Genomic DNA, 15,800 nt, shown 5'->3' with positions numbered 1-15,800 from the left:
TTATTCATTAATTTGTTAAAATCGTAAATTAAGGGATCGCTTTTCGTGTTTTCTTTCACCCCTCGTTGACAGTTCATTGATCGTACTGACTTCAGTCTTGCATTCAACCGACACAATTATCTTGATTTTTATTGGCTACACTCCATGTCACTCACGCTTAGGATCTATGACCTCGCCCTCTGATTGGCCCTGTCGTCCACAACAGATATGTGATTGGTTAAACCCGGCACATGACCACAAAACAGGAAACACAAGCGTTGTCCATGTAAATACTCCGGAAAAGAAATCATTAGTTTGAGAAATGGGTGCTGTCGCCTGAGAGCAGTACAAGAGAACAGCTCTAAAGATCATGGCAACGTGAAATGTAATTCCACACTCTACAAGGCGAGGTAGGTGCGCTGCGTGTTCCCAAACAGGTCGTATGTATGTGTGTGTGTGATCACGGGCTGCGGCCTTCGATACAGCAGAGATTGTCTGGATTTGATCCTAGATCACCTGCTGAGCTCAAGCGCTGCTGTCATACACACAGCCATCTGTTCGTTGCATTAAATATGATCATAACCCGACTAATAAAGTTGAGTGATGTCTGGTCTTGCTCTTCACAGTCATCATAAGGTTGTGCTTGACATGCCAGGAGCGAACGCGTAATTAATTTAATCCATCATAATCATCGTGTCGGTTATTTTGTAAGGTTTATCCTGTTCTGATCTGCTCATATAATCTGTGCGGTTTGTCATATCGAGTTGCATTATTGTACAGTATACGTTGGACGTAGACATACAATGGTCCAGTTGTCACAGAGAAATAATGAGCTCCATTATTGTGTAACATGCCTCACCTTTTACCGAAGCAGTTCACGGTACCGAATGTTTTGTATAAGAGATGTTAGATGTCCTTATTTAGAACCCCCCGGCTGTATTAAAGCACAACAGTTCCGCATTTCAATCTGTTTGATAGAGTAGCGAATAGCGATGAATGTCATGTCACAGTGAGCTAACCGGGTAATTAGACTCAGTTGACACTAGATTCTAGAGTTGCACAGGTGTTGACATCTCTGTTTCATTTTCATTTTGGCTGGCACATTAATAGTTAATTTTCTGCCAATTATCTTAAATTGTTGACTTGGTATACGATACACCCGATCTTTTGTGTAAATAAATACGGTGTACAATCTTTGCTCGGGCTTAATTTTCTCATAAAGCACAGTTTTAAGGATTATGTACAGTCAGTTTGTTTGTTTGTTTATTGAGTAGCAGGGTTCTGATTAGTTTATTTTGCAATAACGACCACCTTATTGTTTATTATACAATATTGAAACACGGGGACAGACAAACACGAGTAGCTATATGCTGTGATGGACGGTGTAATATCTAGGGAAATATAATGCAATACTTGATTTCGCAATAGTTTATATTTTCATATAGGTAAGCACCTTGATTCTTCCAAATAATTTCGGATATATGTTACTATAAAGGTATATACTATAAACTATTACCTCAATGAATGACATTGTTAATTGTTTTTTTGTTTGGAATTTTTTTATTCATAAGCATAAATTCTCTAACTCACAGCCTACTTTTTCAAATTTCTCATTTAAAACTGAAGCATTTCTTAAATCTTTTAGGTTGATTAAAAACAAGAGAATTGACAGATTCTTGAAATATTATGATGATTTTTTTTTTATAATACCGCTGGTGCACAATGGTTTCCTCAGTTTGTGTTTATATTGTTCTCTTTCTTTTCTTTCTTTTTTTTCTCTTATTTTGTTTGTGAAATTTTACATGAAGATTTGATGTAATTTAATTCCTGTAGAGGTTCTATCTGTTCTGCCTTTTCTATAATAATAACAGACAAAAACTAAACAAATAGTAAGAATCATAAATGGATCAGATGAAAAAGAAATAGGCCTACAGGTCCCACTTTATGTTAAGTGGCTTTAACTACTTAATATGAACGCTGTGTTTCTGTAACTTTTTCTGAAGAGCTCTGCTTGTTATTAGTTCAGAGCAGAACATGTCATAACAGATCTGAGGAATTCTACTGAACATTTGCACTATTTGTCTGTATCAGGAATTTGCATCAAACTAAACCTAACTTTGATGGAGACAATTATAGCCATTAGCCATGACAAAGCTGCAGGTGAAAATGATGAGAGTAAATAATGTAAAATGTCCACCAGACCTTTTACTGGCTGTGTGTAGCACCCACAGTTCTGCATATCCTTGAGAAGGAAGTTTATAAGGTTTGATTATTCTGTCACGATGTAATAACTTCTTGGTAAAAAGGCTTTTTTAATAAAGGATGGGCTCAAAAGCAAAGCTGCAGCTTATAGCAAAGGACTGTGGCTCGTTTTACACACTACATAAAGTTAACTCAACTTAAAAAAAGCAGCTTTTCTCAACTTCCGAAGTTGTAGATTTTTTTTTAGAAAATTAGACTAGTTGAAGTTGTTTTTCGCAGTGCATACTACAACAACAAGAAGCTGCTGCTTAATAAAGGATGGAGAATGTCATATAAAACTAAATGGTGAGTTGGTGACCATATAGTTCAAAAGCTTCATATGGACCTCAGAAAGAAACATTTAATAATCAAGATGTCTCACATGGCACCTTTAATGTTGAAGTTACTTCAATTGTTGCTCAAGTACTTGCACAACTTTTCCTGAAGAGTTGAGGAAAGGGAAGCGGCCATTTCTGTTTTTGATTTGTACTCTTAACAATGGAAGACTGCTCCTCTTGTGCAATAGCAGACTTCTTCTAGCTTTAAACCTTTCAGACTTTACCAGAGGTTAGACTAGAGTCAACCTCAGCACTAATTCAAACAGATTGTGTAAGCCTGAAGAGTAGGCTGAGAAGAACGATGTGTCTTGACTTGAAGACGCTTCGCATCATTGATATACAACAGACCCTGTGATACTCAGCTGGAGATTTGTTTTTTTTTTTTACCATAGAATCACAGATAATCACTTTAGAATCGCATTATCTTAACACACCTGCTTCCGTCACATGATGAACTGACATCATTTGCTCCTGTCTCGTTGCATCTTTTCATCTAAAAATGATGTCTCATACTGACATCTGTCTGGACTAACCTGTAATGCTAGAATCAAAGAGCATTATCAAAAGCAATATATTCTTTACAAATAGCGCAGCCTCTGGTTTCACGGTCACACAAATGTGTTCATGCCCAAAAGGGTTGCATGCAAATAATAGGGTACAAGGCTCATATAAGCTAGCTGACATTGTGCCTGCAACTGCTTCTTTAATTGCCTGGGTGAGCTGATTTACATTCATGCATTTTGTCAGACTGATTTTTTAAAAATGTTTTACATGATAAGTTATCTAAACAGTGTGGGGTATAAGTCTGTACGTATGTGCAAAAGTAAGAATGTGTGAATGAGTGTTTGCAGCTGAATGGAAACAGCTTGTACTGTTTACGACTTCTTTTTCCCGGATGTCTTCCAATTACAGATTTATGGTGCATTTGGGTTATTTTGGATTTAAGGTGGATTACAAGTGGATTTGCACAGTTCACCGTCACTGTAATTAGTCTCTGTGATGATTAGTTATAATTAATCAACCAGGATTTGCAGACAATGGCACTTGTGTTTTAATTGGCACCCTCTCTATTGTAATTGTTTCATCCTTATGAATTTCCCTTAAAGTTTAATTTTTATTTTTCATAGACCGCTAGATTCAGATGAAATTTTTTATCAGTCATCCATTGGGAATTAATTGGATAGCTGGATGGTTGTGGTTTGCTTTTGCTGTGATCTTATGTGAGCAAAAATCATTAGAGAAGAAATAATGTCATTGCAAGAGGGAGGGGAAATTATTTTTATTAAATATTACAAGGGGATATGAATAAAAAAAAATAGAATGTTGTGCACATGAATCATTTAGTAAATAAGCCTACTGCAGTATTCAAAACAAGAATTGTCCATTTTTAATTCATGGTAACTATATAGACTTCCTCAGCAAAAGCGTTGTACTTCACGAGGCTCAAATAAGCTCACATGACTGAAAACATGCACACATTACATTACCTAATCACTAAAATGTGCTGTACATAACACGGAGTGCTAATTGTGTGAATGTCTTCATAAATTGATGGTGGATAACTTTGGGACTGTTAATGAACTGATTCTGTCTTTAACCTAAGAACCTCCTTTTTTGCACACTGGGTATGTGAATAGTCTGCTGATCGTGCATTGGCAGTGTACTTGATAAGTCAGAGGTTTATGTGTAATTTGATCGTGATGGCTGTTCTTTTTATCTGCAGTGGGGTGTAACCATGGATATCAAAAACAACAGTTTCCCCAGTTTTAATGAATTAGATGACTACCTTACCAGACGCAACTCTAACTTTGTGTGGCTTCTCGTTGGTAAGTGAGCATCTGATGTGATTTAGAATTTTTTGTGTGGTCTACACATCATAATCAGCTAAGCTGTCTACACTGGAAGTGCCCAGTTAGTTATTCGCTCAATCTATTGTTAAGCATGCAGTTGATTGATTCGTTGATATGTATAGTGGATATTCTACGATTACGCAGAGTTTCAGCATTTCCAATGTAGACAGATTCAAGTTGACATGACACAATGTTCGGTGAAGACACAAGTATTATATACAAACACTACCGTTCAAAAGTTTGGAGTCAATAATTAAGTTTTTTATTAATACGAAATGAATACTTTTTGGTCAGGAAGAACACATTAAATTGATCAATAGTGTCAGTAAATACATTTAAAATTCTACAAAAGATTTTGGTTTCAAATAAATGCTGTTGTTCAAATAAATGCTTTAGGAAAAAAAAAACTAAACAAATTCCAATTAAAATCAGCATATTAGAATAATTTCTGAAGGATCTTGACACTGAAGACTGGAGTAATGATGCTGAAAATTCTACTGTATTATCACAGAAGTAAATTACATTTTAAAATAAAATGAAATATTATTTAAAATTGTACAATATTACTGGTTTACTGTGTTTTCTTTAAATCAAATAAATGCAGTCTTAGTGAGTATAAGAGACTTCTTTATAAAATAAAATTAACATTTACAAAAATAGTACCAACCCCCAAACTTTTAAACAGTAGTGTATGTGTCTTTAGACCGTGTTATTTGCTCTGTAAGGGTAATATTCAGTTATTGAGGGCAAGGGTTTAAACATGTTTTCCACAGCCACTATTATGTCATGCGGATGGATCATATACCTGACATACTACAATTCCCGCAATATTGGACTCGTCCTCACCCTCATCATTAACCGACTCTATAAGAATGGATACATACACATCGGTGAGTTAGTCTTAATTCTGTTTTTATTTGCTCATTTTTCATGATTGATTTTTCTTTTCCTTCCATTTATTTGTTTATTTATTTTACAGGCTCATTTTCATTCTCTGTGCTGTCCGGCAAGGTTATGTTCCGAGATGTCTATTTCATCAATAAAGATATGTCTATCAGGTACACAGACACATTACAACTCTTTGTCCTTTTATTTAATTCCTATCCTATTTTATTCCTATTTATGCTCCGTTGACACTCCTCTTATTACTGTTGTCTGTTTGTTGACCATTATCACATTGTTTATGAGTTATATCCCATCTTTTTTTTACTCTATTGTAAACTTATTTTTCAGAATTCAAGATGGGTTACTCATATTTCGTTGGTGGCAGATGTATAACCCCAAACAGAAACAACATGGTCAGTGCAAACACATAACAAACAACTCGCAAAAATTGTGACGACTTTATTTTGTTGCATTTGTTCAACTGACATGTTTAATCATAACATTGATCCCAACATTTTTGTAAATGTTTTTTTGTAATTGTTGCTCTTTGATTGGATTTATCTGTACTTATATGTTGATTTAATGACAATTCTCCACAAATTGTGGGAGAAACGCATGCATAATGATATTTTAATGGTGCCGTGTGTTTCCAGACCCGAAGGCTGAGACACGGCTCTATGTCACTGTTAACGGCTTTGAGTTCCATGTGTATAATCGCATGGATCTGTACGCTCGGCTCCAGGAAACATTTGGCCTAGATCCCACCCTTATCCCACCCCATCGGGATGAGGAGAAAGGGCGAGAGCAAAGGTATAAATCCTTAGAGAGGTAAACACTGCACTAATAGAGCAAAAACTACTTAGATTCTGGTACATAAGATCAAATGTGAGGTCATTTTTGAAATGTTCAAATACTTTTTTTTCCTGGCTCAGCTTTTATTATGCAGTTACAATAAAGAAGCTATTTATAGGCTGATGTCTTCAGTTTATAGACAGACCAGCCCAACATAAAAAGAAAAACTGTTTGCTGAACAATGGATGATGGAAAGTGTTTGTGACACCTGTTTGGAAAAGTCAATTATTCTTTTGTTTGTTGACGTTAATGGTGCATATATTATGTACTCCTTTAATGTAGCAAAATCAAATGGGTTTGTTTAATTTGCCAACATGAAGTGCAGACTGTTTGTGATGGCTAAAAATCCATTGATTGATTGTTCATTGAATTTTCTGTCTAAATATTTGCTTGGAATCATTCGCTGTATTGGTGCTCATGAATGAAGATGTGTTTTTGTCATTTTTGAAGTGTTCACATCAAAGCGGAGACTCAGGAACCGTCGTCTTCCTGGAGGTCTCTCATCCCTGTCATCAAAGTCAACATCAGTACAGTGAGTATTGCAGTCACAGTTTCTCCCATTCACCTGTCTTGACATCAGCACGCTGCTACCTGCATCATTCATAGCCTATTTTTAGAGCCGTACAGTCTTCTGAAACATCACGAGGAACTGAAATAAACACACTTGATGTTGGCCATTCTTCAACTTGCATAACTCTCGCTGGTCTTGCCCTCAGGGTCGCGTAGCATTTGGTAATCACCATCTTCCTCAAACCCTCTGTATGAATTTTGATGACGCCTTCCTGACATATGCCACCAAACCACCCAGCAGCCACTTGGATCAGTTCATGCACATTGTAAAGGGTTCTCTGGAGAACGTCCGCGTCATGCTGGTGCCCAGCCCGAGATACCTGGGCCTTCAGAATGATGAGTGAGTCTAATAATCTCTAGTCTATCAGATTAGATTAGATTAGTTTAGATTCTACTTTATTGGCATTGTGTAAGATCTATCTATCTATCTAACCTGATATATTATATTAAGCACACATTTTGGTTCTGTCGCGTGTTAATTATTGAATCAGTCCTTTGATGAGTCCTTTGTAAATAGCTTTGAGTTTACATTGCCTCTCAAAAGTATGGAGTCGGTTGAATTTATTTAATGAAAGAAATCTCCTTACCAAGGATGCATTTATTTAATCTAAAATACACTAAAATGTAATATTGGGAAATATTATTAAAATGGTTCTATTTGAATACATTTTAAAATGTAATTTATTACATTAGTACTATCCCTATTGTATAAAAGTGTTAATTTATTTTTAAAAAACCTGCCCCGATTGTGTATATCCTCAGTGATAATGATATCTCTAAAATAAACTGTCAAAATAAAATATATGGGTCGACCACTATGATGGCCAGTGACCACTTCAGTGCAAACGATGTGTAGTATAAATAGAGAAGATGCTGTGTACAACTGATAATGAGGTATATGTGGCCAGTGACCATACCTATGCACATGGCATTGTGTATACATAGAATATGGAAGAATATGGCAATATGCCTGGATTGATGCAGAATAACAGGGTATAATAAATGACAAATGACCACTGCAGTTCAAATGATGTGATATACAAATAGAGAAAAGTTAAGAAGAGGAGGGACATTTCTTAGTTACTCAAGCAACACTTTTTGTACAGCTTTTATTACACAGTTATACCTGGTAATGACAAGTGACCATTGCAGTGCAAAGCACACGGTTAGAATAGAGCACTGAGTGACACAGGGTGAAAATAATGCCTCAAATAATGAGGTCAAGTATTGTTGAGAAAGTGCAAATCTGCAAAATGGCAGAAATCCAGTACAGATTGTTCAGCTAGTTGTCAAGTTGGACACTTCTTTAGGTGAAGCAGCCAGAGTGAGAGTACCATACTCTTTCACTGCATTATCTATTGTTATTTAAATATTATTATCAAGCGTTAATGTGCTGTTTTAAACACAAGGCTAATTGAATAAATCAGAGCTGTTCATTTTTCATTAGTTTCAATTATATGCACTGATCTGCGTAATTTAATTTAGATTGAAAATAATATTAACATAATGACCTGAACATTAATTGCTTCTGATATAGATCAGATTTTTCCCAATTTCAATTATGGATTAGATGAAAGTAAACGCAGGTTCATTTTCATTGATGAATGAACTGCTATGCTAGAAGATTAGTCTTGGTTGTCAACCGCTTGATCAGTAATGATTAGCGCTCTGTTAGATTGATGTAGCAGTTGTTTAAAAAGTGATTTCTTGTCTCTAGACCTCCCAGGCTCATGGGGGAGGGCTTTGTGGTCATGCAGTCCAATGATGTGGACATCTATTACTACCAGGATGAACCAGGTGAACATGTGCTTTGTCTTTCATTCATTTTGAAAGTATAAGGCTGGGTTGTTGTTGGATATAATCACTTAAACAGTGGGTATTTTGGTGTAGATAACAGTGTCTTCACATAAATGTGTATGCTTTTTTTTAGGTTTGGTCCCAGAGGAAGTGGAGAATGGAGATACAGAAGCCTGCTCTGAAGATGCCAAACTACAGGACTTGCCTCCATGCTGGGGTTTGGACATTGTATGTGGCAAAGGAACAGACTTTAACTACGGCCCATGGGCTGACAGACAGAGGTACCTGCACACAATCACACTAATATGGTTGTAGTTGGCCGTGTTTTTGTTATTCAGGTTATACACGGCTTATTAAAGCTACTAAATTTATGTGGAGCTCTATTTTACTTGTCAATATTGCTGTTTGATTATTAATACTAATGCAAAAGACAGCAGCAGGCACAGATCTGATATTTTAACACACATTTTCGTAATTTACCATTGACAAGTACTGGTACACTACTGTTCAAAAGTTTGGTGTTTGTAAGATTTTGTAGCAGTTTCTTAGGATTACCAAGGCTAAATTCACGGTGTAGTATAACTGTTTTCTATTTTGATATTACCTAATATTTTTGTGGAAACCATTAGATTGCAATAGAGATGATTATAAATCTTTGCTATCACTTTTGATCAATTTAATTTCTTAATTACCCCAAACATTTGAATGATACTGTACTTTTATAGACCATTCTTTACATTTGTGATTTGGCCCCTACAGAGACAGCCTGTGGAAGTTCTTTCTGCCTGCAGACTATCAGCCAATGAAAGCGAGCGATGTTGCCACACCAGGCAAACCCCGACAAATCCTCGCCTTTGAGCTGCGTATGAACATCATAGCTGATGCAACAATAGACTTGCTATTCACCAAAAATAGGGTATTTACACAAATACATTCCTAATGATTAATTTCTGAGTCTCCCACTCCTATGTTTAAACGTTTTCTAGGGCAATGTTGGCTTGCATTCATAAGAATATAAAATCCTGAGCAAGAATGTGGACCTCTGTCTTTGTTCATGAACTAACCCATAATCCATTTGGCTTCACAGGAGACTAATGCGGTCCATGTGAATGTAGGAGCAGGTTCTTACCTCGAGGTCAACATACCCATGACTGTTGGGGAGAATGGTAACTGTCAAAGCTTACGGAAAAATTACTCTAGTTTTTGAGGGGGACATTTGACCCTTTTGTTTGTTTAAATGTACACTATATAACTTTGGGTTAAAAAAACAAAACTGCATGCATTTCGCGGAAGAACGTTGTTTTGGTTGTGCTTCGGCTCTGCGTGACTGTGCGAATGAATACGACCCTTCACGATTGATAATGCTTTACAATGAACTCTGTTAGTGAGCTACATATGGCAATTTATCTGTTAAAAAAAATACCTTACTCACCTGTTGAGTAGTAAACGCCATCTCCGCGTCACTTTTACAACAATTCAAATCCACAATTTCCATAAAATCCATCAATGGATCCATCAAATCCAAATCAACAATTCTCGCCTTCTCCGAAAAGCCAAGCCAATGTTGATTCTTGTTTTATTACAAGCTCTGCTGGTTCACTTTTTGCCAGCAGACTCTCCTCTATTCCCGGAGGTTTGAAATTTAGTGTGCTCCATGTCAACCTCATCGTGACAACTACCCTATGCCTCTAGCACACCATATACGTGTCAAAGTAGCAAGAGCAAATAAACAAAGTAGCGACATATGTACGCAATTTCCTCCGAAAACCATCCTTTCAGGTATAACATATAAACACTTATAATAGGCTTACCATAGTGAATCAGGTTAAGAGAAAAACACGTTGTAGGAGAAGGATTGATGATGTATTGACTTAATTTTAAACAAAAAAAAAGTTACATAGTGTACATTTAATGTCAATTTAACTTTACATATTATATTATGAATGGCAATTTCCCCCTCCTGTGTTTCATATCTTGCTAATACTGTTTTTGTCTTTAACCTCTGTTTAGGTTATTCTCCCACTGTTAAAGGCCAGTTATTACATGTAGATACAACCAGCAGTATGCAGTACAGGACACTGCTAGAGGCTGAGATGCTTGCTGTGAGTACGGCACATGATTTTGTGTGTTTGTAAGAGATATGCAAACCTACACATTTTCAAAATTGACCTATTCATACAGACTCCAAGCATAGCCCTTCAAATAAGCTGAGTAACTAAACTTTTAATGCAGAAAACTATGCTATTCTTCACTAAAACAGATAAAGGGAACGTTGCTTGCTGCAGGCGATTTGAGATCTGACAGTAATTGTCTTGATATTTATTGTCGAAGATGGGAAATTTGTTACAAAACTTGAATTTAGAGAAGTGATCTTTGTAATAATTCAGATATTGCATATTATGAGGCCAATTTGCTGACATTTACCCACTCCGCACTAAAATCTTTGGAGAGGGCTGTAGTGTCAGCATAGATGTGTTTTGGTCTTTTGAAACAAGTGATGAATATAAATTCTGAATTGTATTAGTGATAACTGTAATGGTACTATGATAAAAACAATTGAATCTACACATTCTCTTAATGTCTTAAATGTTCAGCTTAAAAAGGCATGGGCCATATTTTGCATCATATTCATCATAAAATCCTAAAGCTAAAATAAGCTACATTTTAAAAAGCTAAATAAAACAACTAGTGAACTATCCTGCATATTAACAACTGTCTTTGACCTCCTCAGTTTCATGTCATAGCCAGTTATCCGCGTGTGTGGAATATGCCCCAGTCCTGGCAGTGTGAAATCGAGGTTTACAAAGCCACGTACCACTTCATCTATGCACAGAAAAACTTCTTCACAGGTAATGTTTCTATCTTACATGTAAGTTACCATGAGCTGATGTCTGTCGTCCGGCTGACCTCCTCCTGTTGTGATCTGTAGATCTGATCCAGGACTGGGCCAGCGACAGTGAACCGGACATCTACTCATTCGTTCCATATTCATGGAAGTTTAAGATTCTTTTTCACCAGTTTGAGATGATTTGGGCCGCCAATCAGCACAACTGGATCGACTGCTCAACCAAACAGCAGGAGAATGGTAAGCAAGACTTTCATAATGGATGCAAGACTGAAAAATAATATAGAGTTTGAGAAATGAAAACACTATAAGGAAATCTAACATATTAATACGGCTTTGAAAACGCACGGCACGCAATTCTGAAACGATATAATTCTATAATCTAGTCACTAATCAACTAGCTGGTTGTTGGAAGATTAGTCAACCCATTTCTAATTGTGTATGATGTTTCCACATGATGGTAGTTTGAATTGTATTTGTTGGATTATATTAAAATAGATTTTTTTTCTATCAACTTTAAAAAAAAGATCTATAATTTCTTCGTCCAAAAGAAGGACGGAGAAGAGATTTTGTGTGTTGTATTAATTACTTTCTGATTGAATAATTAATTTACTAATTTTTTATTTGTATGTTTGTTTATATAATAATTCATATAATTAATAATAATAATACATTTAATTGGTATAGCACCTGTCATACAACAAATACGGCTCAAAGTGGTTTACAATACCAGTAGACCAAATACAAATACCATAAATAATATAACATAAGATTGGTTTTATTTAGAATTTTCCTTGATTTCTGAAAAACTTACAACCTGCTCATGCTCTTTGTCTGTAGTTTATATCGCTGCCTGTGGGGAAACGCTGAATATTGACTTCACTTTGCCCTTTCACGAGTTTGTCCCGGCCACCTGTAACACACGTTTCTGTTTGAGAGTGAGTGTACACCCTCAAAAACATTTACACGCACTTGTCTGCTGTGCTGAATGACGTGTGATCAAGCATTACAGCCTGACATTAAAACATCAGGGTTCACCTAAATCCACTCCTAATGACACTGAACTCCCATACAGGCTGAGGACACAGACATGCGCTTGTGTCTGCCTGACTGTAACCCCAGCCGGTACCCGCTACTCACCCTTACTAAGGATTACCAGCATTACAAGACCCCTCCAGAAAACAATATGCCAACAGAGGGGCAAGGAGCACCTCTCAAAAACAGCAAACCTCGCTGGCGGAACATGACTCAAGCGTGAGTAAAATAGCATCATTGCTCTATTTCTGTCTCTGTTCTTTTCTGCTGCTTCTTGCTTGCGCTGCCCTTTGACTCTTCTGTTGTGTGTATGCGTGTGTGTGTGTGTGTGTTTGTTTCCAGGGCTGGTTGGGTGGACTGCTGGAGTGTGCCGAACTTCCTGCTGATTATAGACTATACTTGGCATCCCATCTACCCTCAGAAATCTGACCAGCAGCTCAAACAATCATGTAGGTGTTTGAATAATGCCAATAAATCATGCAAAAACTTACTTTACAGATAAGTATCTAGTGACCAAAATATGGTAAAACAAAAAAATGTTTTAACCAACATCATAAAGTGCATAGTGGGATGCTTTTTAACCCGTATCTATGCTGAACATTTAATTTGGGCCCATCAGCCAATTTATGTGAGAGCCACATGTTGCCCAAGCTCCGTCTGGCTATCATCTTCAGAAGAATATAAATATTACACATGATTATCCCAGTAATTGAGACATGCATGTGTAAATGCAGAAGTACATAGAAGATCCTTACATAAAACATAAGATTCCTACATAGAATATTGATACCATATGTTTTAACTTGTAACTATTACTTATTTATATACAGTTATACACCATATAAAAGCACAAATAAATGTTTTTTTTTTATAAATGGTTTGTCAATATATAATGTGAATCAGTTTACTTAAATGAGTTGTTAAATTTTGTACAATAAACAAAACAATAATTACAATTTATTTTGTAAAAACAATTCAAGCATTTAAGCAAAAATTAAAGTCAAATAGTCTCATTTCAAATGATCGATTAAATGAATCAGTTCAGTTAAGTGTAAAAACTTATGACTTGCAGTGCAGTGAATACATTTACTTATATTATCTCTGTTGCTAATAAATATATTCAAGAATCTGACCCGTTTACACTTCACCTTACATGATGTGTGTTTTGCAGTGTCAGAAATAGAGGAGTCCATGCTGTCAGCACTGCGCCCGCCAGAGCTCGCTCCACCTGTGCCTCCTCCACCTCGAATCTCCTCTGACCCCAGCTTGCTGCCACCTGACCGGTTACATGTGGAGATGGAGCTGAGCCCAGACTCCCACATCACCCTTTATGGTCCTCTCCTCAGGGCGCTGGTGTCCATCAAGGTACACATGTATACATATGTACTCAACTTGAAGTCGCCATGAAACAGAATAATTTTTCTTCCATATTGTGACGTAAATCCCAGTGAATCAGCTTCATGAACAAGAAAAAATGTAGGTTGGGACTTGATTTTGTCCGTCTGGAATTGATTGGATTGTTGTGGTTTGCTATTGCTGTGATGTCATGTGAGAGACATTCGTCATTAGAGAAGAGAAGAGATGTCACTGCAAGAGGGAGGGGAAGTTATTTTGATTAAAGATTATGAGGGCACATGTTTTTTTTTTTTTATGATGTGCATAGATCAATTATTTATAATATTACATTAAAAATAAGAATTGTCGATTTTGATTTCATTGTGACTTTAATATGTGCAGATGTGTCTAATCACTAAAACCACAGACTCGTATGTATTCAAACTCGTGTTCTACAAAAACCTGTTATTTTCCTCTTTGAAACACAAAATGGTAATTCTCTTTTTCCATATAGTGACAGTTCATAATGACAGAAAAAAATAACAGAGAAATGAGGGTAAATAATTTTAAAAAAAAAATTTTGGCTTCAAAATCCCAACGATTATCGTTGAATGTAATGTGCAGGAAAACTATTTCGGAGAGGATGACATGTACACAGACTTTGAGGAGTCTCTGTCCAGCCCTGTGCTGAGCTCCTGCTCTTCGTCATCTGGTTGGACCAGAGTTGGCCTGGAGGAGAACCGCTCTAAAGACGCACCACATCCTCTCTCCTTACGGCCCTGGGACATCACCGTACTCGTCAATCTGCACAAGGTCCATGGACGCCTTCCAACGGTCAGTACCGCTTCAGAGGAGACCAGCGATTTCATTCATAGAAGCCAGTGTCCCAGACATCAGTGATGACATAATTGCTAAATTAGCATATTTGTGATTGTGTGACTATTGTTTTGATGCCTTGCAGGCACTGATATTTCCTTTAGGGATCGGAATCGCAAGTGTGGTTGTAAATCGTGTTTGTACTCTTGTCTGCAGCACTGTAGCAGTGACGGCCCAGAGGGTCCTACAGGCTTCCTGGAGCGTCTGTGTTTTGAGATGAAGAAGGGTTATAAGGAGACCATGCTACAGCTTGTTCTCTCGCCTCTACATGTGTTTGTCAGCGATAACTATCAGGTGGGAGTGGGAGGAAGTGACCCCATTCATTTTCTCTAAGGTGCTGGTATTTAAAGTTGTCATGTTTCTGTATTGGGTAATTTATTCCCTTCTGTGTGTTTAGCGGCCTACGGTTGATGCTGTGTTGCGAGATGGGCATCTGAGCCTCTCAGGGTTGCAGATGAGAGCCCACGCCATGTTCTCAGCAGAGGGCTTACCGGCGGGCAGTGACACACTCGAATATGCTTGGCTCATCGACGTTCAGGCTGGAGCTCTTACAGGAAGAGTTAGTGTGCCACAGGTGACTCAATCATTCATTTTGACACTACAAAAGGGACGCTTGACATTTGTAAAGGAATATTTCTAGCAATGTCTGTGGCAGAGTGACCTCATTCAAATATGTTCTCGACGCGTCCCTCTTTGTTTGATTGAATGAAAATGTTAACAGACGTTACACTTATAATAGAAATAAAACAGGCATGTGGGCCAGAGAATTTAAAAGCAAGAATGTGAAGGTTGGAATTTTTGTTAAAGCACCTATGTGAAAATCCACAGAAAACAATGTTCGAACATTTATTTGTATTGCTGCTTACTTCCTGTTCGTTTGTACACACTGAGGGACACGTCAAAATTGTCATATGTAATCAACAGAATGCCACACAAAGACTTTATTTTTATTTTTTGTGCTTCTTATTAATTTCTTCTTATTCATACCGTGTACTCTACCATTCAAAAGTAAGATTTTTAAAGAAATGAATGCTTTTAATCAGAAAGGACACATTATACTGTCAAAAGTGACAGTAAAGACATTTATTAAGTTACAAAAGATCTGCATTTAAAAAAAAATGCTGTTCTTTAGAAATTTCTTTTCATCAAAGAATCCTGGAAAAAAGTATCACAGTTTCCACAAAAATATTAATCAGC

General features: G+C 36.8%; 1 protein-coding gene across 9 annotated transcripts in view; it reads left to right on the top strand.

Moving 5' to 3' along the window:
- The first annotated feature begins 245 nt into the window (after window positions 1–245).
- kiaa1109 (KIAA1109) overlaps window positions 246–15,800 on the top strand; it is a 56,606-nt gene continuing 41,051 nt past the window's right edge. For all 9 annotated transcript variants that reach the window (XM_079635450.1, XM_079635448.1, XM_079635446.1 and 6 more), the window contains exons 1-22: window positions 246–389; window positions 4,282–4,384; window positions 5,182–5,298; window positions 5,388–5,466; window positions 5,642–5,706; window positions 5,947–6,121; window positions 6,596–6,677; window positions 6,862–7,055; window positions 8,433–8,512; window positions 8,646–8,793; window positions 9,272–9,428; window positions 9,600–9,678; window positions 10,523–10,614; window positions 11,244–11,361; window positions 11,442–11,597; window positions 12,198–12,295; window positions 12,433–12,611; window positions 12,735–12,841; window positions 13,564–13,757; window positions 14,352–14,561; window positions 14,760–14,897; window positions 15,001–15,177. In XM_079635450.1, coding sequence (XP_079491576.1) covers window positions 4,294–4,384; window positions 5,182–5,298; window positions 5,388–5,466; window positions 5,642–5,706; window positions 5,947–6,121; window positions 6,596–6,677; window positions 6,862–7,055; window positions 8,433–8,512; window positions 8,646–8,793; window positions 9,272–9,428; window positions 9,600–9,678; window positions 10,523–10,614; window positions 11,244–11,361; window positions 11,442–11,597; window positions 12,198–12,295; window positions 12,433–12,611; window positions 12,735–12,841; window positions 13,564–13,757; window positions 14,352–14,561; window positions 14,760–14,897; window positions 15,001–15,177 — 2,736 coding nt within the window. In that variant the 5' untranslated portion in view covers window positions 246–389; window positions 4,282–4,293. The remainder of the gene's footprint in view (window positions 390–4,281; window positions 4,385–5,181; window positions 5,299–5,387; window positions 5,467–5,641; window positions 5,707–5,946; window positions 6,122–6,595; window positions 6,678–6,861; window positions 7,056–8,432; window positions 8,513–8,645; window positions 8,794–9,271; window positions 9,429–9,599; window positions 9,679–10,522; window positions 10,615–11,243; window positions 11,362–11,441; window positions 11,598–12,197; window positions 12,296–12,432; window positions 12,612–12,734; window positions 12,842–13,563; window positions 13,758–14,351; window positions 14,562–14,759; window positions 14,898–15,000; window positions 15,178–15,800) is intronic.

Source organism: Phoxinus phoxinus (genome assembly GCF_949152265.1).
Source record: "Phoxinus phoxinus genome assembly, chromosome: 14".
NCBI lineage: Eukaryota > Metazoa > Chordata > Actinopteri > Cypriniformes > Leuciscidae > Phoxinus > Phoxinus phoxinus.
The sequence above is the reverse complement of the archived record's forward strand: the minus strand, read 5'-3'. Positions and strand labels throughout refer to the sequence as shown.